The sequence below is a fragment of the Hirundo rustica genome, chromosome 8 (assembly GCF_015227805.2).
Source record: "Hirundo rustica isolate bHirRus1 chromosome 8, bHirRus1.pri.v3, whole genome shotgun sequence".
Taxonomy (NCBI): Eukaryota; Metazoa; Chordata; class Aves; order Passeriformes; family Hirundinidae; genus Hirundo; species Hirundo rustica.
In genome coordinates this window covers 1681755-1708557 of record NC_053457.1, presented here as the reverse complement: position 1 = coordinate 1708557, position 26803 = coordinate 1681755, and the positions used below count along the sequence as shown (strand labels likewise).

The 26803-nt window shown below is 42.2% G+C and overlaps 1 protein-coding gene and 1 non-coding gene across 10 annotated transcripts; both read right to left on the bottom strand.

The window, feature by feature from the left end:
* Positions 1-689: 689 nt before the first annotated feature.
* CCAR1 (cell division cycle and apoptosis regulator 1) lies at positions 690-26520 on the bottom strand. Of its 9 annotated transcripts, none has more exons than XM_040070792.1 (26): positions 26469-26520; positions 25511-25629; positions 18849-19099; positions 18327-18371; positions 17622-17654; positions 16452-16645; positions 15801-15915; positions 15538-15727; positions 14300-14432; positions 13837-13998; positions 13228-13453; positions 12210-12323; positions 11221-11387; positions 10285-10495; positions 9399-9482; positions 8566-8751; positions 6686-6877; positions 6120-6353; positions 5666-5777; positions 5367-5408; positions 3936-4018; positions 3345-3491; positions 2821-2941; positions 2101-2286; positions 1614-1819; positions 690-1029 (listed from the first exon to the last, which is right to left on the bottom strand). In XM_040070792.1, the coding sequence occupies exons 2-26, from the start codon at positions 25581-25583 to the stop codon at positions 970-972; spliced, it is 3567 nt and encodes a 1188-aa protein (XP_039926726.1). In that variant the 5' UTR covers positions 25584-25629; positions 26469-26520; the 3' UTR covers positions 690-969. The 9 variants fall into 9 exon arrangements, with proteins under 9 accessions (XP_039926726.1, XP_039926728.1, XP_039926731.1 ...); XM_040070794.1 differs by having other exon boundaries at positions 17622-17648; XM_040070797.1 differs by having other exon boundaries at positions 18927-19099.
* Positions 11541-11604, bottom strand: LOC120756238 (small nucleolar RNA SNORD98). The gene has a single exon (XR_005702092.1). It is a non-coding gene; the product is annotated as a small nucleolar RNA SNORD98 (small nucleolar RNA).
* Positions 26521-26803: the final 283 nt, after the last annotated feature.

The following is a 26803-nucleotide window of genomic DNA, read 5'->3' as shown; positions in this document are numbered from 1 at the left end:
TGTGTCCTGCTCCTTTGTAATTACAGTATGCAGTACGGATACCTGTGGAGCCGTCTCCTTGCTGGACTGAAGTCTTAGCAGTAATTACACACTCTCTCAGTCCAGATTTAACCAAGCTGTTTACACTGGCAGCTTCTTCTCCATGTAAGGCATTATTCTGACATCTACTGGCCTGGTGTCCAACCGTATGTCCTAATATACTGCATTTGTCATTAAAAAGGAGTAGATATATAAATCCAAAGGTAAGAACAATGTAACGAACACAAATGACACGTTTAAAACAGGCCCATGTGTTTTCACGTAAATCTCACAACTCTACCGGTACTTTGGTAGGTTTCTATTGCTTTCTTAACTCATCCAAACTAGTGTATATTACAAGGCTTTAATACAAGCAGCTTTGGGGAAGAAAGTTATATTTGAAAGGGAAAAAAAAGTTGTGACAAGTGAAAAGCAAAAAAAAAAAAAAAAAAAAAAAAAAAAAAAAAATCCAAGAAGCTTTTTTTAAAAAAAAACTTTACTTGTAAAATTAAGCAGCATGCTATTTTGTGATTTATATTTGAATTTAAAAGACTAATTAGACGGAAATAAAGACAAAAACCTAAAAATGGCAAGTCTATAAATAATGAAAATTTTGATTTCACTAGACTTCAATGAAAAACATTTGGTAATTAAATACTTGCTACTGCTCATTACGCTGATGAACTTTATTAGGGTTAAAACTGTAACAAAGTTCATCCTAAAACTTTTCGCAATGCAAAATTATTTTCACTCAAGGAGTGTCTCAAATTGAATGCTAAGAATTACAAGCAATCTTCTGGAGCAGACACTCACATTCATAAAACTTTATACATCTTTTGGAACTAAGATATTTATACTACTAAAATCAAACATGCATCACTTCCCATACATTCTGGTATCATGATTTATATTACATTATGTAACACCATTCTTCTAGACAGCAGCAGTTTATCATACGTTTGCTCCGTTTTCTTTGGATTTCTGATCTTTATCTTCGTTCTTCACAATGTCCTTAAAAAGGAAAAAGGGAGAGGATGAGAGGAATCGTAGAAGCTGTGTTTCTCATGCGAACTGTAAAGCAGCCTGAGACACAGATACTCTTTGTATCTTTAAAATACTGTGTGAACTGCTATATACTCAGTTTAGTCATAACCAATTCCAGTATCTTCATGAAAAACTGAGCAGTGGAAATGCTCTGGATCTTATGTGTTTTGCTTAAAACTTATTTTACTGAGACACTCTCACATACTGAAATGGTTGAATTCTGTCTTGAAAAAGTACTCTTGACCAGTCAAAGAGAGGAGCAGATTTGGACTGCTGGGGAAGGACAAGATCAGGACAGGAAAACATTCAGATAGTTCTATATGAGTATTTATACCTTTTTAAAAACATATGTCACAGGTTAAGAAAAAAGCACATTTAATTTGCTACCCTTAAATAATCAGTCAAACATTAAGCTTCTTCTCTATATATGTTAAGGTACTGCTGCCCTGAATTCATATCAAAATTGTTTTTATACTGAAGTGTTTGTTCCAATAATTAGTCTACAGAAGTGTGCCTACAATAATAAAAAAATGGAAATAAACAATTCTAACCTGTTTGAGAACACTCTGTATTTCATCCATAACAGTAGCTAAATTTTTGATTGTCTTATTCAGCTGACCCTCAAATTGCAATTTTTTATCATCTGAGGTCTTCAAATTTTCTTGCAGTTGGCCAAGGTCCTTTTTCACATCTTTTAGCTCCGCAGATAGACTTTTGTTAGAATTCTCCAGTTGCAGTATGGTTTTTTCATCCTCATCTTAGGAAGAGAAGAAATGAAAACATCAAGTCGCTTCCGATGCCGTCCACTTTGCCTCTTAATACTTTATTTGTGTGCAACACCACAACGCTAATTTTTAAAGAACATTAAAAACGGCATTGAATTACCATTTGATAATATTTAATTCCGACTACATTTGAAGTCTTGCATTCAACTTGAAGAAAATGTAGGTCGCAAATATTACCCAAATTGATTCACCCACTTAAAAAGTCTCAGTGTGGCGCACCCTTGTAAGCACTGCCTTCCAAGTGACATCCCACCTGTTTTTTCTTCTAGCAGCTGCAGCTTTTGCTCTATCTCTGCCCGCACCCTCTCACTCTTCTCCAGCTTCTGTAGCAGGCTCCCCACATCCACCATGGCTCCGTTGTACACGATGAGCCCCACGTTCTCCTCCGCGGCCTTGGACTCCTGCTTCACCGCCGGCGACGGCAGCAGCAGGCGGTTTCCTGCATCGGAGCCGGCGGCATCAGCAAAGAAACGGAACATCAACCTCAGAAACTTCTCAAGAGAACAAATACAGACGCAACTGTGCTGCTCTAGCCCTCGTGTTCCTCCTTCCCCTGACACCACTTCTCCCGTTCTCTTTCAGGACATCATTCTGTGCCTCCTTCCTGCAGGAACTTGTCTTCAAAGCTCAGGTTCTATTCTACTACCTGCAGCTCTGAGCTTCCTGACTTCAAAACAAATAATAAGAAAGGATGTTCATCAATACAGAACGTTAACCTCTGTTCTCTTTCCTGTTCCAAGATATTAAGATTTATCCTAAAGTTGCAAGATTATGTGTTGGGAGCACAAAAAAAACCCTTTTGTTTTTGAACAAAACTTTTGAACTGCCAAATATTTACTTTTCCAAACTGGCTCAATTAGTTTCTGAAAGAAATCAAGTTCCTCAAACTCTCATTATAATTCACACAGAAATAACTCTGGAAATTTGTGGCAAAAAAAAACCAAAAAACCCCCCCAAACCATAAAAAACCCACCTAACATTTCTTCCTGTAGCTCGTCAGACTCTTCTTGGTTTTCTTCATCTTTAGAAGTATCTGTTAGTCTTCTGTAAAAGCAAGACTCTCGAAGCACTACTTTATTAAGCAGCTTCTTGACCTGCAACACAGCCATGGGAAGAAATAATGGCGCTATTTAATACCCAGACATGCTGTTGCCTAAACAAGAAAGGTTTTAGCTCGGAAAACTTGAAAGAAACTGCATCGCTTTTTGAACTTTAACATACTAGGGCTTAAAATGCAAACGAACTAGGAAAAGAATAAATACAAATTTGAGACAAAAGCTACATATACAGTCTGGGCATGTTACAAGCTGAAAACTTCAGCTTTTCGTCCCAAGACAATTTACAAAATATTAAACTAGTATTTCATTGTATAGATGAAGAGGCTGCATAAAAATAAGAGATCAGGTGTGTAAGCAAAGCCTTTAGAAGCTCAGTCACATTTCTCCCACTTAAAAGATCCCTGTAACATTCTGAAAGCGTTTTAATAGTATACAAAACCTGAGCGCGTGACAGGTGCAGTCCAAGAGTGTACAGGATCTCCTCCATGTCCTTCTCCAGGAGGTATCCACAATGACTTTGATCAAAATAAACAAAAGCCATCAGGAGATCCCTGTTAACAGTTACCATCTGGGTCTTGTCTTTCTCCTACAGAAAAGTGAGTGTGGGATCATTAGGGAGTTAAAATAGCATTCCAAAAATACACCAACTTCTCACTTAAGTTTTTTCTCTGTTCATTTTATTACTTTCAGTCAAGTAATAAATATTACTAGCATTTACCTACTTAGATCATATTATTTAAGACTAATTTAAGCTATATAAGACAAGTAATCCTTCAAGATTTAAAAGAAATACACCACAATGGATAGTAATAGCTGGTAGATGTAATTTCCTTTTGTTCATGCTAGTATGTAAAAAATGATCACACAATTAATCTAATTATAAAATAGGAAACATCCCTTCTGCCCTCAATAACTTATTTAACAGCTGTTTTCAAAGGGAAAAACGGGTCTGATCATAAAAATAAAGCTAAGCTGTAATTGGGACATCTCTAACAAGGTCTATGCAGTTGTTAAGAAAGGTGTTAATTACTTTATCTTTAGACGCTCTCTCTTTACAATGCTTATTTCCCTCTCTTCTGTCCTCCCGTTTGTTCATTTCCTCTTCATCCCGGTCTGCAAAAAAGAAAGATAATTCAACAGATCCACAGCAAACCGTTATATAACCATTACCAGAATACATGTGGTCACCAGAAAAGTCCACATAAACCCCCCCAAACATCTGCAATATACATACCTGAAAAATAATAAAAAATGCATTGAGTTGAGACCTGTTAAATTCAGATTTTTCTCTAGTCTTATTTTAACATAAGCCATTTATAATTTCTCCCCTGTGTTTGTTTCACACGCAGGACAGAAGAGCTGAAACGAATGCTAACTAGGCCAAAATGAGTTCTGTCAACACCTCCATCTATTTAAGTGGCATGCAGGAAATTACCACAATTCTCCCTAATGAGGCTTGGCAGCCTGCACTCAGCTACGCTTATTTCTATTCAAATTCAGTATTATTTACTCTCAAATATTTAATCTAATAAAACCCATACACAGTATGTAATTAAAACCATGTGTTTATACTCATGTTGAGTGCGAGATTACTCTTCCTATGACTTAGATTCTCCAAGAAGTTGCAGATCACATCCCTTATTCGATGTGAATGACAAATGGCAGGCTTTTAGTGTAAAGGTAGGCAGTACTGTAAAACAAGACTGAAAGACAGGGATGAGACAACTGCTGGGATGGATCATGGCATACAGCTCTGTACAAGTCCTGGAATAGAGAACCATGTGCCAAGTTCAGCTTTAAGCTCATCTTCCTTGCGAGGAAAACTCTGGAAAAAACTATGTATTACACCACTTAGCTAATTTACCAGCCCTTTTCTGAGAACCGACTGCTCTCTCTTGCACCTCCATGGATTGTTGGGTTTTCTCAGCAACTCTCGACCAGGATTGGCACAAGGACAGATTATGGGAAGCAGCAGAACTTGTGCAGAGCAGACAAGCCCAGGCCACCCTCACAGACAAATTATAAGCAAATAGGAGTTATTCTGGAAACCACAGATTAGCATCAGTTTTTTAAGGCTGGTGCAGTACTCTGCCGAGAATATAACTGAAAATGGTAGCAGTGCCACATAGTTCAAACCCACATCTCCAGCAAAACCTCTCCACAGAAAGACAACTACCCCAAAGTACAAACCAAAAAGCAGGCATGATGTTTTACACCTTTCTGAATCTCTGAGCAGGGAAAGAGCTGCTGCCATTGCCTGCAAAGTCCTCCAGACCCTTTTCCTATTTCTTCAGACTTACACGACTCCACCCAAACAAAAACCAACTCTTTTGTAACACGGGCTAAAGAGCACCTCCACTACATTCTGTCCTAGCAAAACCAGGATGACATTCCAGAACTGAGGAGTAGGAAGTTAGGCACGTAAAAGTGGCTTGGTTTTTCAGAGGTGCTGAATACTCACATCTCCTACTGACTTCAATGGGAGTTGCGAGTGGTCTGCATTCTGAAAAAAATAAAACCACTTCTATATGCATGCCTTACTTAGAGCACCACAGCTAGTTTATATTAACTACGTTCATACACGGCCTAGCAGAAAGGTACTTACATTTTACGTAGAACTGGTCAGAATTACTAAGATAAAATTAGTTTAATAATGCAATTTTAAATTGATTAGTTCCAGCACCTTCTCCAGCTTAAAAGAACATAATGAGTGATGATAAAAAAAAAGTGAAAGGTCACAAAATTCATAGTTCAAGATACCTTCATCTTCATCTTCCGCATCTTCTGCCTCCATTGGATCATATTCTTCTTGATTATTGTCATCTTCGGTTTCTTCTTCATCTTTAGAATCATCTTTCCTTTTATCTTCCCTCTGTAACAAAAGTTCCTAAATATTTACCTAGTCAGAATCAAAAACCAGCAAAGTAAAATCCTTCCTAGCAGTCAGTCAAAATTTGCCTACATTTATGCTCAGTCACCTAAGAACAGATACAAATCTGTGTGATACAGCTGAACGTTAAAATACTCCCAATACACCTGTAAAATTTTTAAACTGCTGAATATATTTGAGGCATATTTAAATAGATCAAAAAGTCAAATCAATTAACTAACATTACAAGAGTTGAGTTTTTGAAAGCAATAATGTAAAATTGAAATAGAAACACGTTAGTATTGATCCAGACGGGCTAGAAGTGCATGTGAGCTAAGTGCAGACCTTCTTTTCATCTCTCTCTTCTTTTTTATCTTTATCATCTCCAGATTTTCTTCTCTTAGGTTTTGGATCATCCGTTTCATCCTCTTTTTCTTCTTTTTTCTCTTTCCTCTCATCTTTTTTGCTTTTTTTGTCCTTTTTGTCCTCTTTCTCTGGGAGAGAAATCAGTGCTTTGTAAATTCTGACACCAAAATCTCTCTGAAGCATTTCATTGAAGAGCTCTGCAAACAATGATACCTGCACACAAAGAAGAAAGAAAAGTGCAAAAAAGTTTTAAAGTATGTATTAAAAATGTATATAATTATGATAAAATTGCTATGAGGTGCCGTCTCAGCAACTTTCATCATACCCGAATGTTACGGAGTGTCAGATTTCTTACTATCTGCTTTGAATATGGAATCCTTAAACACAAATTCCATCTGAAAACCTCTGGATTCGTCTGGACGCCGTGCAGTGACTATATTGCTGTCGTACCATGTCCCAAAGACTTGGCAATTGAAAAACTTTCACGCGAAAATTTAAAGGAAACAAGAACAGCGAACTGTAAGTAAATAGCACCACTGAGTTACCTCAAAGGAATGTTCCTTATTATCTTCTAATCTATAGTCCAGAAGAACACTCAGAGACATAATGCTGCAGTCAAACTTGCCGCTCTTTGCTGCCCAGTTTGGGTGCACGATGATGGCCGGCTCATCCGGCAGGATATAGCGCCGCTCGCGCCGCTGACGTTCCAGCTCCTCTTGGCGTTTTCTCTCTTCTTCCTGGAAAGGGACAGAAAACCAACACGGAGCATGCATATTCCAAAGCTGAAGCTTCAGCCTCTCCATTGGTTTTTAGGACTCACTGCTCCGAGGAAAGCGAAGCCTAAGCAGCTGAAAGCAACGCACAGCTGTACAGTACAGCGAGCTGGTTACTCCTTACAAAGGAAGAGAAAGGCTCCATACATCATCTCTCCAAAGATACCCAACACAGCTTTAACAATTACCAGATGAGAGTTTACTTAACTCTCCATCACGGGAAATGCAATCTCTACAGATACACCCGTGCAAACGAAGGTAAAATGCCACCATCTTACTGCTTGCCAAAAGACAAATACTAAAGTCTCCTGACTACAAAAAAAGTCATGGCAGAGCTTGTGCTTTATAAAAGCCAGCGCAGTCACAGCTCCCCTCCAGTCCTGAAGAAAGCTGTGGCAAGAAACCCAAGCTAGGTGAACCCCATCCAAGCTGTGGGAGAAGGCAGCAGCAGCTGACAGAATTAGCAAGCACGTGGCCTTTCCTCCCTCAGCAAGGTTTACAGAGATATATAAAAATATAAAACTTCCAATCACCCCATACAGGTGAGAAGGTAACACACAAAAAGGCAGGTTTAAAAGCAATTAAAGCACAAGCCGTCCTCCAGACATTTCTGCCCATTTTCTGCGGCTGAGCTTTGGCCTTACTGCACAGATTCTGTTTATATTTGTGAAATAGCAAACCAGACTAAGCACTGCAACTGTGAACTGCGAGAAACTCCAATACACAGTCACAGTGTAAAGGCTTTGGCTTCTTTTCTTCTGTGCCAAGGTCAGAATGAATAATACTCAGGAAACACCAAGCTCGAGTTTGGACTTGGAATATTCATTCTATCTTATCTATATACAGTATTTACAGGCTCACGCAGTGAACTCTTAGAAAACGAAGGTAAAATGGAGCTCTTCTAACTCTTTACAGGGTTATTCAAGCGATAATCCCCCAATAACGAGATGACACCTATGTTATTTACACTTTTGACCCAATAATGACCATCCAAGACCTGCAATGCTTTTTCATCCGATTACAGAAAACCACCCAAACCCATGACGAAGGAAGAAGGTGAAGAAGGACTTAAGACAACACCCAAAATCCTCCATCTTGACTCACATGTACCACCATACACCAAAACCCCAAATTCTAAGTTTCTAGGATTTCAACAACACAGCAAGTATCCAAAGGCAAAAATTGTATTCCCTTCATAATAAGGGAAAACAAACCCAAGTAAACCATCTGCCACATGAAGAAGCTGAACTGTGAGACGCAGGAGCCAACACAACGAAGCAACTGCTTTTCATGTACGTTTAAGAAGTTAAAGTATTGTTAAGTGCGTGCACTCATCTTCAGCATGGTCTTTCTCAGGAGCCTGGGATTTATTTGTCCTTACATTTAAGGTCAAATATCAATTCAGACACTCTTATCGCAGTTGCATATTTGAGCTGATTTGGCTGATAAAGTAATTCAAACTGGTCAAGATTTCTTCCCAATTCAGCAGCTCAAGGTAAAGCAAGAGTTCCTAATACAGTCACCTGAGAACATCAAAATCCCAGCACAAACAGGCACATGCCTCTAATTTTTATGCTTATACGTATTTATACAAATGTTTCATATATTTAATGTACACTTAGGACTTAAATCAGGTATGTGCAAATTCTAACCTCTTTGTCATCTTCAGATTTCCTATCCTCCTCCTCTTCCTCTTCTTTCTCAGACTTCTCCAGCTCCTTTTGCTCTTCTTTTTGTTCCTCTACTTTCAGCTGCTTTGTCAGCCGAGCTATCAGCTGAGATTTCAGTCCCTTAGGGCTAAGGGTTCGACTTTCTAATTCTTTGCGAAGGTCATTTACCTGGTAAATAAAAGCTTTGTGAGTGGTATCAAGCAGTGACATCACAAAACATTTGATAAGTAGAGAAAGTAAAAATCAGCAGCACTGAAAAGTCAACTGTATTTTTTAAATGAGCTGAAAAACGTTAATAGTTACTAACACAAAAAACATTCTACATTTAAAGTGATGTCTTCCACAAAAAACTTCTTTCTGAGGACTTTTCATAGAGGCAGGGAAAGGATTTTGTCAGAGGAAAATTTTTCATTATTACTATTGCTTTCGAGGAAACTTTTTATTATGTCTCCTGACACAGTTTAAAAAGGCAGGAATTGTACAAAAAATGTATCATTTAGGTATTTTAGACCCCACATTTTTTAATGTAAGCAGTAATCTGGCAGATTACAGCAGAACACTTGTTTTCCAGTTAATGTATCATACGTGATATCCTTTCGTTATACAAAGTTCAGAATCGATTCAATTAGCTGTATGCACTCACTACAACCAGGAGTCATCCCTGCATACTGTGACAGCACATCTAGTACCCATAAATTCAGCAAAACACTACTGAAGTGGTTTTGCTCAGTTAAGGGAACATACAGCTGCATTGCAGGTCACATCTTAGAAGTGAAAAAATACAATGGAATCAAATTTTAAGAAGCGTTTGTTACCTTCATTGTTTTGGGATCCAGTTTTGACCAGTGTGTAGGCGTAGAGATCTCTTTAGTTTCCCCATCATCCTTTTCCTCTTCATCCTGACAAATAAAATTATAAATTATCATTCAGAAAGCTTGAAAGAATTTCAGTTATTTTTTAAATTCTGCTGCTGATCTGTGCAAGGTCACAACTGTTTCAGACAGTCTTCTCCTAAAGTTATTTAGACAAGTTCACACACACATTCTACCACTTTATAAATGATCACAGTGCCACTCAGCCAATACAAGCCAGATCTGTGGAACACAAAAGGGTGATAAGCAACACCACAAAGGATATTGGGGTTACACAGACACTGCTGGTCTCCAGTAACCACACAGTGGGTGATCTTCCCCCACATTTTAATTCCCCCAAATTAGTCTTTGTTCAGTCAGACCTTCCCTCATTCCAAGATGCTGATCAGCCACATGGCCTGAAATTCAGATGCTTCAGACTAGTGTTTGTTCAATTTCAAATATCACAATTAGAACTGGCCACAAGAGAGAATTTAGAAATTTCAGAAAATGGCAAAATGTTTGAAGACAGCTATTCATAAACTGAATCTCACTCAACAACTGGTCCCAGATTCCAGCAACTACGTCTACAATGAAAACTTTTCTGCGCATCATAAGCACAATTTAATTCCGTTTGTGATATCAGCATACACATTTAAAGTTAGTGAACCAGCTGAAATAAAAATAAAAAGCAACATTCGCTACACTGCTGAAAGCTGGTTTACCAGTCATTGTTACCAGTTATGTTCCTCCTATGTATGTATGTTGTGTAGTATGTGGTGTGCATTTTGTGCCTGTGTTCCTGTGCCTGTGAGAAGCAGAAATAGAAAAAGGGATTAGCGTTCAGTGCCTGTTCTCCATCAGCCTCCTTGCGTTCACCCTGAAGCTTCTCGACCAGCTGCTGCTTGTATCCTCGGGAGAGGGTTTCCCACTCTGAGCGGGTGGGAAGGCAATGCCAAACATCCGGGAAAAATAAAACCACTGTCTCCACATGAGCTGGAACTGTACGCCCCTTGTGGGTCTCCTCAGGGCGATGGTAGCGAATCTCTGCAAAACGGTACCTGTTGCAAGGGAAGAAGCATGTTGGAAAAAAAATTCTACAATACATTTTAAAGAGCCTAGATCACTTGTAGCACATCAAGTAAAGAAATTTTGCTGCAAGACCTTGAGGTTTATCTAAAGAAAAAAATTATGGGAGCCATATTTTCTCTTTTGGCACGCTTGTAGAAAGGTATCGCAACTGAAAAGGAGGAAAACCAACAAAACGCTTTTCACGCGACTTGTTGTTTAGCCCAAGTAGGTTTTATGTGCAAATAGAAGCTGTTGAAGGACTTCAACTTTAGCATACGATAGGCTTTCCTGGTATTAGTACAATTAAAGTGAGTGTTAACATGGGACAGAAACTCATCAAGAGAAAATATGGCTGTATAACAAATGGCTATTTATTTATAACAAAAGAACAATGAAATGAAGTTCTCTTGACGATCCTCTCCAGCTATGCATAAAATGAAAAATATTTTCAATGCACATTCATTAAAAAAATTACAGGATAACATGTCAAAATAAACCCACAATTTTTAATTAGTTCTTAATGCAGTATTCAGCACAGTTGGCACCAATCAAGCTGATTACCAAACAGAACATCCTTTGAGTAGATTACCTGAACTACCAAGAGCAGCTGACAAAGAAAAAAAGGGTTTTCCAGCTTTTTTTTTTTTTTTAAAGTCTTGGCAACAGACAAGTATTAATTTCTACAGTGTACTTGGCTTTGCACTACAGTACTTACCATTGCGTGCACACACTTAAGTCAATCCCTGTAAGAGCCTTGCAACAACGAATTGCCGTCTTTATCAGCACCGAAGGGTCCTTTTCTGGATCAGGTCCATCCAGTGATGGGGACCAGTGTCCTCCAATAGCCATAGCTTCATCTTTGCCTTTCATACCCACTAAAAACTAGACAAAAAGAGTCTTCTGAATGTTCCCCTGCTAGGGGTAAAAAAAGTCATCTTCCCAAAGCGCGAAGAATATCTCATAGCACACACACTGAAATCCATGAGTAAACCGTCAAATTATTTTGAAATCTGAAACTGAAAATCAGTCAAGAAAGAGTTCAGTTGTTTTTTTCCACAGATTATTTCAGCAATGGAATAGGTTTAAAACATCATCACTCATTCTTGCTTTTAAGATTTTCCACCAAGTTTGTTTATTGGTATAGGCTTGTTCCTTTGCAGTTAACAGCTTTCTAACCCAAAAGACAGACAGTAACTTAAACCGTGTCTTAACTCTGATACACATTTATAGATGTGCCTGCTTAGAAGCGATGAAAGGTGAGACCCACAAGAGCACCATACCTATAAATGAAAGTATTCCCATGTGCCATCAGTTAGAATTTAACTGGAAGACAAGTTTGTTGTCCTCAAACACCACAGCACTTAGAGCTTGTTCAGTTTAATGGTTAAGTTTCACTTAACCCAATGGCTGCTAAACTGTTGCTTCATGTGTATTCTCTTCACAGCTGAGCCCTTACAAAACAAGTAAGTGGTTGTAAAAAGCAGCTAATAAAGTTAATTGTCTGAGTTTAACTAAGCTGAGCGAAGCAGTAAATGTGAAGCTCCTAAAAAGTGGAAAAGGAATTGACATATAAACTAGGTCTCTTCAGAGGAAAAATGAAGTCATCATTCAGCTGTCTACAAGCTCCTCTCTTATTGTCAAAAACGGTAAAGCTCTAGAACCAACCTTTATTGCCAGAAGTGTCTGGCATTGAAGCATATTTACCTTTACAAGTCTAGCAGGATGCTGAAATCCATCACGAAGTTCTTGGGGGTCCTCAGCCAGAGCACACGACTTGTGGTAGAGATCTTCCATGCTAGGACTAGCCATCAACATCACCTGTGGTGCAAGTCAGAGCAGTCTGGTGAAGGTCTCACTAGGACTGATAAACAATGACAACTTGCAAACACACATACCAAAACTTCACAAGGTTGCTCTATACCCTAAACAAGTGTATCATAAAATAGGATGCTTATTCTCAGTTGCTAACCATGTTTTGAAACTTGACCTTCTAAAAGGCAGCTCTTGCTCTGAACAGACTGAAGAAGCAGGATGTCCAATACTTGAGCAAAGGCTTTATGGATTTTGTACACAGAAGGCGAGTAAGTTAAGTCTATCTTTATCTAAAAGTCAAAGTATGCTGAATCAAGGGCTGTAACCATGTATAAAAGACTCCCTTAACAAAACATTTTCCTAAAACCTGTTCCATTTGAAGTCTGCCATTAAAACAGGTCTGATACTTTTAGGGCAATCTGTGTTACAAGTATTACATATCAAAGATAGATCTCAATCTACTTCAAACAAAACAATAAATATTGACATGAACAGGAAAGAAAGAAAGAAAATACCACTGCAGAGAATAACAAAACTGCACAGAAAGTATCCCTGAAGGAATAAAAAGGACTCCATTAACTACTCAAAATGAATTGCCTAAGAAATCATTTCCTTTAGACCTTGCAGGAGCTGGTTTTCTTTCCTATAATTACGTCATTGCAAGTGGGTGCAGAGACTGGAACAGCCTTCTGTAAACACAATATTTAGCACACCTCTAGTAACAGAAAAACAAACTGAATTTCAGTCGTGATTCTTTAAGCTCCACATACTAGCTTATTACTGAAAAGTTTAAAATGTATTTTGCACAAATGGCTGCAGAATATTTTCATTTCAGTTATACTCACTTTTGCACCCTGTTGATAAAAGAAATTTCTAAAGAATAGTGGTATCAGTGGAAAAGCATACAAACCTTAGCACTGTAGAGATGATCAGCATCAGGTGGATCAAGGACAGCTGCGTTCTTATCTATAGGATCTACTTCTCTATGCATTACATAGAAGTTACAGTAGTTTCCCAGCTGAAATGGTCTAGACATAGGAAAAGCATCCACCCATGTAAACTGAGCATCAAAGAAGTCGCTTGGGATATACAAGTTCTGGTAACGCCTCCTCAGCTCCATCATATCACAGCTACGGCTGAAAGACAAAGCAATAAAGAACTATTAATGAAGTACATCACTGAGAGGTATATTAACTGGCAACGCAAGCATTGGGTATTTGATGCCGTATATATAAAATCTCAAGAACGCTACATTTGAATGCCACGGATGAAGTTTAAAAACAAGTAACTATTGAACATTCTTTCAATTCAGGTGTCTGTATGTTAGGGAAAACTCATTAACACAGAACTTCCAACGAGTTCATCATACAAGGTTTTTAACCATTATGTATTTGACCCTTTTTTAAAGTCAGGGTCATCGCTCAACACGCACTTACACACGTGTGGGCTGTCACGGCTCACGGTGAGCCGTGCTCACGATAAAGTGAACTGTAGCAAACATCTGGCACTACGAACATACCAGTCCAAGGAAAACTTGGAGAACTGAACCGTGTAACGAGGAACGACACGCCGGGGTCTCCGCGGTGACCTCTCCCTCTCCCGTCTGGGCGATCTCTCTCGGGAGCGTTTCCTCTGCGGAGACCTTTCCCGGGACCTACGTCTCTCGCGTTCTCTTTCACGACTTAAAGAACGCACACAAAACACAAATATTTCTGCAGGCTGGTAACACAAAATGATTTCTAGCACAACAGAAGCCAGACCTGTCAGAGACAACTCAAAAAAGGGAAGAAGTTTCAGTACGGTTTCTTTACAAGAGAAACTGATTACATGGCTCCTCATTTCAGGTAGATAAGAACTCTTCCCTTATTCATAAGGGTAACACTACTTCTGGGTCTTGCTGACTCACTCTGGAGCAAGCAGCTCAGCTCTTGGGTGAGGACAGGTCTTTATGGAATGCTTGGATCACAGTCTGGTCTACATACCTCCTGTCATCTTTCCGATTTGGCATAGGGTCTCCACCTCGGTCATTCCTCCCAGAAAATCTGGATGGTGGGTCTAGCCTTCGAGCTGGTTGTGGCTGTGAAACCAGACGGACTGGGGGCTGCAGCAAACCACCTGAAACAAAACGTACAGCATCGATACAGAACAGGGGGCAACTACCTGTGCTTGGCAAACACTGCTGCTTAAAGCTGTTTCACACGTGCACGTTTTCTAACCTAACTCTACAGTCAAATTTATCCACTATTAACACCCACCCAAAGAAACTCAAAACACCTAAGCTTTTCTTCACGGAGGCAAACTGACATTGTAGTGAAAGTGAAATTGGTTTAAAAGCATCTTCTTGAGACGGAAGCCAATATAGCCTAAGCACATAGAATCCATCTGAATAAACAGCTAAGCCTTTTCAAAAACTTAATTTAAGAGAGATATACTGCCTACTCATTGAACTGAACGAAAACTGAAACCCCCATTTAAAGGCTATTCATACATAAAAATACCCGGCATCCGGAAAAATTATTCCTAAATCAATAAATCATACTGCTACATCAACCCCTCAGCACATACTTTCTTTGTCTCAAGACATTTAACCAACTGATTTAGGTGGAGCAAACGTTACTAAGCACCAATGAACAACTAGGACTAATGAGATCGTTGTAAGCATTTATGCAAAACAATTCTGCTTCGGTTCTTCTACCCTTGCTTTTACTGTGGTAAGACCAGTCCTAATATTATCACTTCTATCAGTGATTTCTCAGCCACTCAAAGTTTAAGAGACTTCACAACCTTTGTTTTAGATTTGCCACATCTGGCAGTGTTTCCTCACTCGGATGCCGACCTGGCTAACTGAAATGAATAAGCAAAGAAATGCCATCTTTAACAATACAACTGCAAAACCTGATTTTGCAGAACACTGCAGAAGATGCTGAAGGACTGCACTGTTATTAATACTTTCAACTCCCCAACTCGTCTGCGAAAGAACAAAAATCACATCGAATTTGCTTTCGGATTACAAAATCTTAACGTGAACAGGAGTCCACGAGGATTTCACTAACCAGGTGATTTCTGAGCTACTGCAGGAAGACATACTCAATCTGAAAACTCAACAGAGACCCCTCCGTACCATTTCAGCTATTACTTGAGCCTTCCGATTAACAAGAAAATGACCGTCGCCCACCCAGCACCAGAGCGACCCCCAAGAAGGCGCGCACTGAAGGAGCACCTTTCTGCTGCGGCTGCTGCAGCAGCGGCTGAGGCTGCGTCTGGAGCAGAGGAGTGATGGAAGCGGCCGAGATCTGCGCCTGCAGCAGGGACTGCGGCTGGGGCTGCGGCTGCACCCCGAAGGTCTGCTGAGCGATGGGCTGCAGGACGGCCGGCGGCGTCTTCAGCAGCGGCTGCGCCTGGCTCTGGTTCTGACGGAGACACGGCGAGTCGGGAGCGAGCTCCAACCACGGCCCCCGGCCCCGCCCGGGTCACCCCACGTACCTGGTTCGGGAGCGTCTGGATCCTCTGCGCGTTCCATTTGAACGGCATATTAGGATTGTACGTAGCTTCTACCAGAACTCTGTCACCCACCTGAGGCGTCTTTCCTTTAACAGCACTGCAAACATTACAGAAAACGTACGTGAGAGCCTTTTTTAGCTAGGTTTTTTGCACGCTGCGTTTAAAGATAGGAGAAAGTAGGCAAAGTTCATTAAAAAAAGCTTATAGGAAGAGCATCTACCCCCAAATTCAGCATTAGTACTACCTGCTTCGGTTCAGGGTATGCACAGGAACTGAGTCATTCCCTGTCTTCGGCCCTAAGGCAAAAGTTCCCTAAACAGTACCAAGTTAAGACATGCAGACAGCAGGTTTTATGCTTTTCGTCTCCCACAAATTCTGCAATTTCCTATTAAAAGGAGCCAATAACCTCTGAGTCTCCCAGCTTTGGGCTCTGTATTAAAAAAATATCAAAAATTCTCGTGAAGTACCTCAGAGTTAGCATCGATTAAGCTCTCTGACTTTCACTGCTGAATGAAAACAACACCCTACCGCAGGCCCCATCAGTGGAGTCCCAGAATTAGCGTGCAATCACCTGAACCTTTGATTACTGCGAGTACCACGGAGTACACCTGCAGGCGAGTGTTCACAGCTTACCTAAGCTGAAAGAAGACATCTTCATCCACAAAGCCAAATGTATCGTGTAGCTTAGTCACCACGCCAGTGAAGACACGCTGCTTTTGTGGCTGGGTTTGCTGCTGGCTGGAGCGGGGAGCCGGGTAGGAGACGGTGATCTGCGCTGCCGGCTGCGGCGTGGACAGGCTGAGGCTGGTCGGGAGCGCGACTGCCGGCTGCAAGCAGAACAAAGCCAACTCTCAATCCTGTATGCTGCTGGCACGCTCACAGGGAATGGGTCCTCAGCCACGGAGACAGCAGCTGAAAATGACTATAGCACCTAGAACAGACATTTTCAGGCGCTGGAAGCTTTTTGTATTTTTTGTCTGGTTGTTGGGTTTTTTTGAAGGTAACACGTTTCTTACTTTGAACGAAGACTGGCTTTGCTTATCCTTCTTTTTTACAAGAGTCAGCTTCCCCCAAAAATGCACCTTGTTCAGACAAAAAGCATGAAGACTGCATTACTGTCTCCAGGTAACCCACAGAGTGGGCCTGAAGTGGAGATAAATTCCCAACTGGGCTAGAATAAACGCTGAAGAGGTCATTCTGCATTTACATCCCACCTGTAGAGTTCAAAGTCCGTAAAGGCTGAGGCCGACACAAACCCTTCCCTAACTCAACAGTTACTTGCCTTCTCATAAAAGCAGAACACAGTAAGATAATGAAATCAAGTCAAACATTTTTATCTTTTTAAAGCTTGTTTAAAAGTTTGAGTGAAAATGGAACTAGACCAGTTTGCAGTGCTTTAAATGGCTGCAGGTTTTAAACCCGTCCAGCTCAGCAAGGTTCTTTTTAAACCTTCTTATACACATACTGTTAATACAGAAAGTTAAATTCCTTCACAAAGAAGAGAAAGATTTTCCCCATTTGTTATCTACTGCAAAACAACTGGACGCTTGAAGTTCAAACAAACAAAAAAATTAAAATATAATCAACACACATGTTCCTTCAAGATTAAGGAAAAGTGGTTGCTATTAATTTTTGAAACAAAGGCTATGCATATTTTAACATCTGGATAAAATAAACCTGTACCAATAAAATGTCCATTCATATTAGTTCATTTTACATATTAAAATACTGAGATGCCACAACTTTGCACTCTTGCATTATCTGTGTTTGGGTATGAAGACCAAACAATAAAACCAAACTAACCTGAGTTAAAAGGGTCTGCTGAGGTTGCTGCAACTTAAAATAAATAAAGTTACAAATTAATTTTATATGCTTAAGGAAATTGTACAATTCTATCTCCTTTTTACAAGTAAGAGTTTTTGCTTAATCTGAGTCAGTTAATAGTCCTTTAGGGTTTGGTCACTTCAGCAGTTTGCACATCTGTAAGACTGTGCTTGTGGGGTTAATTTTAAGATTGTATAACCCAGGTTTATTCAGAAAGGAGAAATGCTGAATTTTTTTTGAACTGAAAGTTAATAGCAATACAAAAAACCCCTGGCAGCTGGAACAGCTTAGGCATGTAATTCCCTTGTACTTTTGTTCTTCTAAAAAAATCCTGTTAAGTTGGAAGATCATAACAAAAATCCAAAAGGGAACGTTTTTGGACTGCGTCCTTCCAGCAGTTAAAATACATGGCCCTGTCTGGAGCAAAGTTCAGCAGAGAATCATTTACACGTGAACAGTTTGTCTTTTTTAATTTGTTTCTGCATGAAGGTAGGCAGGTTTCCATTCTGCATACAGTTTTCCAAGTTTATGAACTTCAAGCTCGCTTTGGCTACACAAAATATTACTTAAGTTTCTTTAACAACTTCCCATATGAAGATGATTTTGGAGACAAATCCTACAAGACACACATTCAACATTATTTTTTAAGCGATTTGTGATGTACACAGTAAGAATCAGACAAACCTGTTGCTGTACACTATAGAGAGTCTGCTGAGGTTGTGAATATTGCTGAAACAGATAAAAGCAAAATATCTCATAAACAGGAGAATTATTACCACGATAATACCAAATAAAAGTTATCTGCTTAGCAAGTTCTAGACAAAAATTTTTCATGCTTAACAATTTTAATTAAAATAACTACTAATATCAACATATATTATTTTCATAACAAATATTCTGAGCCTTCAGAGTGGGCCCCGATGTTCCCTTTCTAGCTAAAGTCAGCAATTTTTGTTAAGCCTGACACTTCAGACAGTATTTAAGGCACATTACGAAATCATGCAAAATCCCATAAAGGACAGTGATGGGAGATATTCGAGATTCTCAGTTTAGATGCAGCAAAACTCATTCTCCCAAAGGGCTTTCCGCAGCTAAAAACCGGCTCCCCCAGAGCCCGAAATCCCACCTCCGCAGGCCAATTCCCCTAGTGCCAGCTCTGAGCCCGCCCCCCCCATTGAGAAGACGGGTTCACACCGCAATGTTCACCATTTTCCATTCTCCTTTCCTCCTGGGTCCTTTAGCTCCACGCAGTTCGGGGAGCGCCGGCCGCTGTGTTTGCTTTACCTGCTGCAGGGCCGCGGCCGCGGCTGCCGCCTGCTGCTGGAGCGCGGCGCTCTGCGTCAGCTGGTAGTTGGTGGGGGTCTGTGTGGTCAGCCCCGCGGCTGCCAGCGCCGTCTGCTGCGTGTAGATGGTCGGGGAGGCTCCCAGCAGCGAGGGCTGCTGCACGCCCAGGGCAGCTGTGGAGGGAACGCGGCCGTGAGCGCCGGCAGCGCCCCGCGCGGGACGCGGCGCGCGGCGCTTCGCGCCCGAGCCAAGCTCGCCAAGGAGATGAAGAAAGTTCCGAATTTCAAGAGAAAGGATCACGTTCCGCTAGCTCCTCTTCTGAATTCATCTACCAACAGTAAACCCAAGCAGAGGAACAGAGACCATTACGGTTCCTTCTCTGGGGCTGCTGGTGATTTTACAGCTCTGTAGTTGTCATCCCCACCCGCACCCACCCCGCCGTGTATTTTCTTGAAGATATCCCAGGTTCTGTACGAGCCAAATAAAGACTGCTGCTCTGCAAATGAATACATTTCATTCTATCTGAGGGCAAGAGAAAGCTTTACTGTAACAGCATCTAGAAACAGAGGCTTATGGAACATGTCCTCTGGAATCACGCAAGTTTTTGCTTCACTCTGTGCTGTCTTTGTCCCCTGTGAAGTGGGGGCTGGTGGAGAAAGAACAGCCTTGAGACAACAGAGAGTTTAATCAGACCCTATCTATAAGGGGATTCAAGCTCTCTCTGGCTCTTAACAGGAAGGGTTTGTGCTGCCCAGACTCAAACTGCCTAAAAGGAAAGATTAGTTTATTTTATTGTCATGCCAGCTTTTAATTCACCACAGAACATAAGCAAATCATGAGGCATGGCTATGCACAGGCCATGCTTCTGAGCAAGGTATGCTCAAGACTTACAGACAGATCTTTTGGGTGACAAAGAGCCCTGCAAAATGCAAATCTCAGCAAAAACCTGCAAACGTATCTGGAAACCTGCTCTCTCTACGGCAGAACTTTTTCAAAAAGTTTTCGGCAGCTGCATGATCAAATATCACTTCATTAAGCTATCAGTCTAGTCTACATGCTTAAATAAAACCAGAGAGAAACTCAGCAGGGAAACACTGCCAGCAAAAACAGGTCAGCCAGCCATCTTCAGAACTGAGCAACATTCAAGACTAACATGGTTCTTCTCTCTTCCAAAGCCATCAAAGACACACAACGGAATAAGGAGCAGATTTACAGTATTCCTGCAGAGTTTGTGCTCCACTGTTCTTACTGAAGCCAAACAAAGGTTTCATTCCTGATCCAGGCATGCAGTAGAACACTGCTTGTAGCTGGTGACTGTTACCCTAATGCTGAACCCTGCTCGACAGCTCCTGAATCATGTAATCCCTCCTACCACATTGCCCTTACCAGCAGAGCAGTCTTTGTTGATGGTACTGATCATCTTATAAATTTGGAATGAAACAGGAAAGAAATACATAAACAGCACTGAAAATAATTGCTATCACTATGATCTGTATCAAATATTGTCAAATAAGCATTCCAGGAAGTAACAGTATTTTAAAAGTGAAACCAAGCATTCTGCAGCATACAGCATTTAATTAACATCCCCATGGAAAATTCCAATATTTGCATTTCTTTAGAAGCCAGCAAACAAAATTTGAGGCTTCTCTCATGACAGACCCACCACTGTCTTAATCCTCTTGCGTCCTGTTTGATCACCAGCTTCAATTTGAACTGGACCATCCAGAAGGACACCCAACTAGATTCTCACCAATGTCTCACATAACATGCCTTAAACAGACCTTTAAATATAATGCAAAAGCTTTGCTGCTGCATCCTGGGACAACTTTCATTTTCTTGGCTGTAATACTTTGCTGGTTCAGTCAAAGCAAATAACCAACGCGTTCATCTTTCTCCTCTTACTTCCACATGCTGAGCAGAAATTCCCATTAGTGCAGAAATTTGCTCCATGCTATTACCTTTGAATATCTGTGACTCTGCCAGCTATTGTCATTCAGTACGAAGTTCTATCCTAATGTTCTTCCAACACAGGAGGATGAAGTTGGGAAGAATTACCAAAAGTAAATTTCACAAGTTTTCACCTACTTTTTGTGCCAACGGTACCCACAAAAATGCTTACTCCCAAAACTAGATCTTGGGATTACTCAGCTCTTCAGTTTCACTATGGCAATTTCCATTTCAGCATAACCCAGAATTAACTCTAGCAACTCCCAGCCCATTCTAAGACCCTTATCCCATTTTGTCAACTAAGGAAAAACAAGACTTTTTTTTTTTTTTTCCCCCATCTCTACTGTCACTTTTTGAGCATTTAATATTAACTGGGTATCTAACATGTACAACACTGTACATCAACTTACTAAGAAAGGCCAAAGACAAAAGACAGCCAAGATACTCTCAAAGGATAACATCTGTAGTAACAATTTTTTTTCAAAGCTGTATCCCACTGATTTGCCCTGAAATATTCCACGACTTTCATCTGACTAACTTTCATCTGTGTACTCATCTTGGTCAAACAGGCTCCAATGAATTAGGCAACTGGGTTTGCATTACTAGCTAAAAAGAAAAAGACGAGAAGGAGAACAAAAAGGAAAAATCACAAATAAAAACAAGAGACAGAGAATGAATCAGACTGAGTCTGGAACTGACATCTGACTGCCATATTATTATTACTGGCAACAGGCATCTGCAGTGGCAAACAATAGCTTCTTGGGATTTGTAATGATCTCAGTAAGTACAGTGATGGAGATGCCTTCCTTCAAATGCAGTGCAAACAGCTCCCACTGGCACCAAATGCTGCATGGCACTGCCAGCTGAAAGGGCTCAGGCAGAACCCGGGGTCCTGCACTGCAGCTCTGGGTTAGGTAACAGACTGCTGTCGCAGCGAACACAAAGACTTGAGCAGTCCCTCTTCCTACTCCTGAACTCTAAAAATCTCTAAAAGCTAGGGAAACATCTTCAAAATACATAGCTACATGTCTCCTTGGTAAGTGGCATAGGTTTATTAAAATTAAAGGAGTACCCTGTGCAGGTCTTGGGACACTTCTCAGTCAAAAACTGTGAGTTTGGGTCCTCGGGCTTTCAAGTTTCTTTAAGCTTCACACACTTGCAACACAAACACCACACAGCCTACTCCAAAAATACTCCTTTTAACAGGCAGGCGCTAGAAACCAGGCTGAGTGTATTTGTCATGGGACATCTGTTTACAGCAAGCCAGCAAACTGCACCAGCTACTATTCCTTTGTGGGTTGAGACGCACCACGTGCTCACTCTGTTCTTACACATTGCTTTAGCCACCTCACAGGGGCCACCAGTAACAAGACACTGAGCTCCAGGCACTCAGCTCTCATCAGCTGCCCCATTCTTCACGCCAATTTAATTAAGTCTTCATACAGCAAAGACAACACCACCAATTAGGCAGAACACAGCAGAGCCAGGACCTCCCCAGCACCAGAGTTCTACAAAACCAGGCTTTCATCATAACCCTGAGAACTACACAGGGCAAGCACTGCAACACAAACCAAAGAGGTGCTGGAGAGGGAATTCTCCCTTGCAGGCGTTTCGGGAGTTTGCATATCATTATGCAAGTTAAAAGTTATTTTCTGTAGTAGGCATGATTTAATTTATGCTTTAACAATGCTTAACCAGCATGGCGGGGGCTTTATTCTGGTTTTAGTCTTGTCATGCATAAAAGCAGGAGATGAGGAGTAGACAAAAATTCACTGTGTTACATGTAGGAGTTTCTCTTCACACATGGATCTTTACTGGCACCTGGAATTGCCCAGCTCTCTTCTAATACCACAGGCACAGGGAGTAATTAATAAGCCCTCCCAAAGGGATCACTGAACCCTTCATTACACAGCATGTCAATCTACAACTAGTGTGTCACACCTCAATTATTAAGAGCTTTAACTCAGTTACTTCTTCACCAGTGTTCAAGGATGCTTCAAGACAAGGATGCTTGAACCATCAATTCAAAAAAAATCCACCAAAAAATCCCCAAACCAAAACAATGAACAACAAAAATCCCCAATGCTGATAATTACTTTTTTTGCAGTTACCAGACTGGGTTTCTAACATCATCACTCAGTGGTTCTGACAGCCTGAAAAAAACTATACATCCTGTTTCTTGTGTAACAAAAATCAGGATCTCCTTCCCTCATACCCAAGCACCTCAAAGCTTTGGAGAAAGAACCTGATACTCGGAAAAAAAATGAAGGCACACATTGATATATGTAACAGCTTTGGCCATCCCTCTGAAATTATGTTTTTAAAATGAGTTTATGAACACTGAGATTCACAAGGTGAGCCAATATGCACGATTACTTGGGTGCAGCACAGGTGAGCAGCAGTTGAGGCTGGTCAGCACATCTGAGCACTGACAGCACCTCTTCCTTAGGAAAACAGCCTCTCTGGAGGGTCACAACTTCACACTGAAAGGGGCAAGTTCAACCAGAAACACTGTTCTTCAGCTCCCAGCAGTGCCAAAGAGCACTGCTCGCCTCCCAAGAGATGCTTCCTGTGCTCTGTATCATAAATCAAAAGAGCCAATTAAAAAAGCAGGGGAACAAGTATGTACTAGAACAGGAGCTGTGCAGGATCCCAGGGATTGGATTTGACGGAGCACAAGGAAGAAAGAGGATGCAGGCACTAATACTTGTGACTGGGTATTGAAGCAGGAATGGGAAAGGACACTACAACACAAAGAGGACACTAGGAACACGAAGGAACGTGGAGTTAGCACAGGAGGAAGGTAAAAGTGCAACCAAATGTTCCATCTTTAATGGCTCTCATATTTGAGTCAGGTGCTGCCAGGTCAGATGAACAGCTATAAATCCCTGCAGATACTGTCCCCAGTGAACAGGTGAAAAATCTCTCACAGCAACTGATCCCAGTTACACTTGCCCCCCATTTAATTTAAGGAGGCTCAGAAGTAGGCTGGCCAAGGCAGAGTCACGAGCATAAAAAAATGGGTAAGAGGCTGATGTGTGCTCCATCCACCCCTCCTCCAGGGCCCCCCTCCTGGTCCTACCTCAGCAAGCTCTAAGATGACTTGGCAGCTCCTCCCCTTGGGATTTTTTGTGCAGCTTTCCCTCTGAAACGGGACATGGAGCTGGTGCTCCACCTTCCACCACTATTTTTGATGCGTTAGCTGTCACATCAGCCAACACAGCAAGAACAGTCCAGCCCAGGTGCTCCCATTCTTTGACCACTCCAACACCTCCCCGAGTCTGATATGAGAACCAAAAGCAAAGTCTGTCTCTCCCACGTTCTCAACCCTTTCCAGCTGTTAGGGATTTTCTTATGGAAGGAGATAGTGTCATTTGGATGAGGGAAGCGTGAGCTTTTCAGAGAAACAGTGAAAAACTGCCCGTGGGAAGCTGCTTAGGGACAGCAAGAGTTTAGGTAGGGAATGGAGCAGAATGGGCATGGAGGAAAAGGAAAAGACACGCTGGGACAAAGTGCTGTGAAGCACATGGTGGGTGGTCACTCCCTGAGGATACACAGCGTGATTGGATCAGTGCCCATGGGAAAAACTGGAGAGAGGATTCACTTCGGGAAAGAAAACCGAGTCAGGAGAGGAGAAAGATTCTCACCCCAGACATGCACATCCAAAGAATGTCATGCATTCCCAACCTTTGCTAGGCTGCCACACACAAAGCCACTGAAAAAGGAGGTGTGACACTGAACTGCAGATCAAATCAGAGCCAACAGCAGAAACCACACATCCTGAACCCTCCAAGTGCTACAGCTTTGCTGAAGTCTCTTCACATTGCACAACTTAACTACAGCATTTAATTTACAAACTATTTGTACTCAAGAAAAGCAAAAGGCATTCCAGAACTCGAAATGGAAGCACCAAAATTTCATCATGCACACCAAGCCTCACATCCTTGCTTCAAACCTTTGTGCTGTAAACCAACACGAAAATGGAGCCAGCTAGGTTTTTAAACCCTGGCTTGCAATTTATAACACTTAGCTAAATCAAAGGAAACTCTCTACCATTATTAGGGCAACACCTCTGGTTATAGGGATTGTTAAATTCTAATTCAGTATTAAAACGTAAATACCCCCCTTCTCACCCAAGTAACAAATTTCAGAGAACTTTTCACTATGTATGGATTATGTATAATCTATTTCTAAAATAAATTAATAAAATAATTTGTAAGCATTGATTCAGGCTGCCCAGGAAATGAAACTCAGGCAGCACTTAAAAATCTGTAATGCCTTACTAGAACTGATATTATTTGATCTAGAAACATGTAATTTAATAAAAGGTAATTTGATTTACACATCTTCGGAGATTAATAACTTCATACACTATTTATTGACTGAAACAATCAATACAAATTCACCTGGGATTTTACTCAAACCCTTTCAAGAAAACCAAGTAACAAACAAAACCAACAGACAGTATTAGGCAACGACTTTTAAAGTCTCTGTTGTGGGAAAAAACTCCTGACTTAAACCACTTAAACAGACTTTAGGTAAGTTAGTTAGCATCGTGCCACTCTGAAGTACATACCCAAGTATGGAATCTCCAAATCTACTAGATGTCAGGGTTCAAACATTGAGTGTAAACTGACCTGGCTGAGACACCGCAGTGGCTGTAAACTGAGTAGCCCAAGGGGGATTTTTCTGTCCTCCAAACTGAGCCATGGCAGAAGGTAGAATCTCCTGGGTGTCTATCTTCTGTAACTGCAACCTAATAAAACAAAGCGCAGCTGCAATCTTCGAAACAAATACCGTCAGGCTGTTTTAATTCTGGGCCAAAAAAAAGGGATGCAGTCAAAAAAATCCCACCAAAACATCAAAACTAGGAGGAAAAAAAAAAAGTCTCAAAATATTAGTTTTAGATCCCTAAAGCCCGGTGGGCAACGTGCGTCACGTATGGGAAACACAGAAAGTTGTAAGGCGAGTTACTTTAGTTCCCTAGGGCACAATCTCCATCTCCTACTTCTTAACAATGGGACTAACACGCTTCAAAACGCAAAAAAGCACTCCCGTTTCCAGGAAGATCACGGGAAAGGCGACTCTGCGGAACCAAGAATTTATTATTAGTTTTCCACGGCCGTGCTGGGCCGCGGCGGGAGGCGCCGGCTGCAGAACGCCGCACGCGTTCCCCCGCGGCCGCTTCCGTCCCCGCGCACAAGGGCACGGCAGCCGCGGGAGCCCGGGAACCACGCGAGCGCGGCCGGGCCGCGCACCGGCCCCGCCGCCTCCCCGCGGCCCCGGGCCCGCGCCCGCCGGGACCCGTGCGAGCCTTTACCGCCTCGGCAGCCTCCGCTCCGGGCCGCGTGCCCGGGCCCCGCCGCACGGAGAAAGCCGAAGGGAGGCGGAGGCGGAGGCGGCGGCGGCGCCGGGCCGGGCGGGAAGCGGGGCCTTCCCGCCCCCTCCTCCTCTTCCTCCTCCTTCTTCTCCTCCTCCTCCCGCCGCCCCCTGTCCGCAGCGCGGGTCCCCGCCCGGCCCGACCCGGCCCGGCCCCGCTCCGGGGCAGCCGCGGAGCCCGCGCGCCCCCGGCCCCTCGCGCCGCGCCCGCGGTACCTGCGCGGGACCGCGCCGCCGCCATCGCCGCCCGCCCCGCGCGTGCGCCGAGGCCCCGCGTACGTCACGGCTGCGACCGCGCGAGGCGGCGCGCGCCCGGCGCTGCCGCGTGCGGAGTTCGCGCGCGCGGGGGAGGGGCCCCGCCGCCATCTTGGGCGAGGCGGGCACGGGCGGGGCCGCGGAGCCGCCATCTTGCGGCGGGACCGCCCCGAGGGAGCCGCGGGCCCGGAGCGGGCCCGGAGCGGGCCCGGCCCAGCCCGCCAGCGGCTCGGCGGTGCTCAGACACGGCCCACGCCAGCTCACGGTGCCATATCGCTGTAGGATAGGCAGCCCCC

What these genes read in the sequence shown, in the direction of transcription:
- CCAR1 (XM_040070792.1), bottom strand. Translation starts at nt 25,583, where the DNA reads ATGGCTCAGTTTGGAGGACAGAAAAATCCCCCTTGGGCTACTCAGTTT. An exon ending in AGCAGACCCTTTTAACTCAG is followed by an intron (nt 16,646 to 17,621) that starts GTTAGTTTGGTT and finishes TTCTGCTTGCAG; the next exon opens with CCGGCAGTCGCGCTCCCGAC. An exon ending in CATTGAAGTCAGTAGGAGAT is followed by an intron (nt 4,019 to 5,366) that starts GTGAGTATTCAG and finishes TCTTTTTTGCAG; the next exon opens with ACCGGGATGAAGAGGAAATG.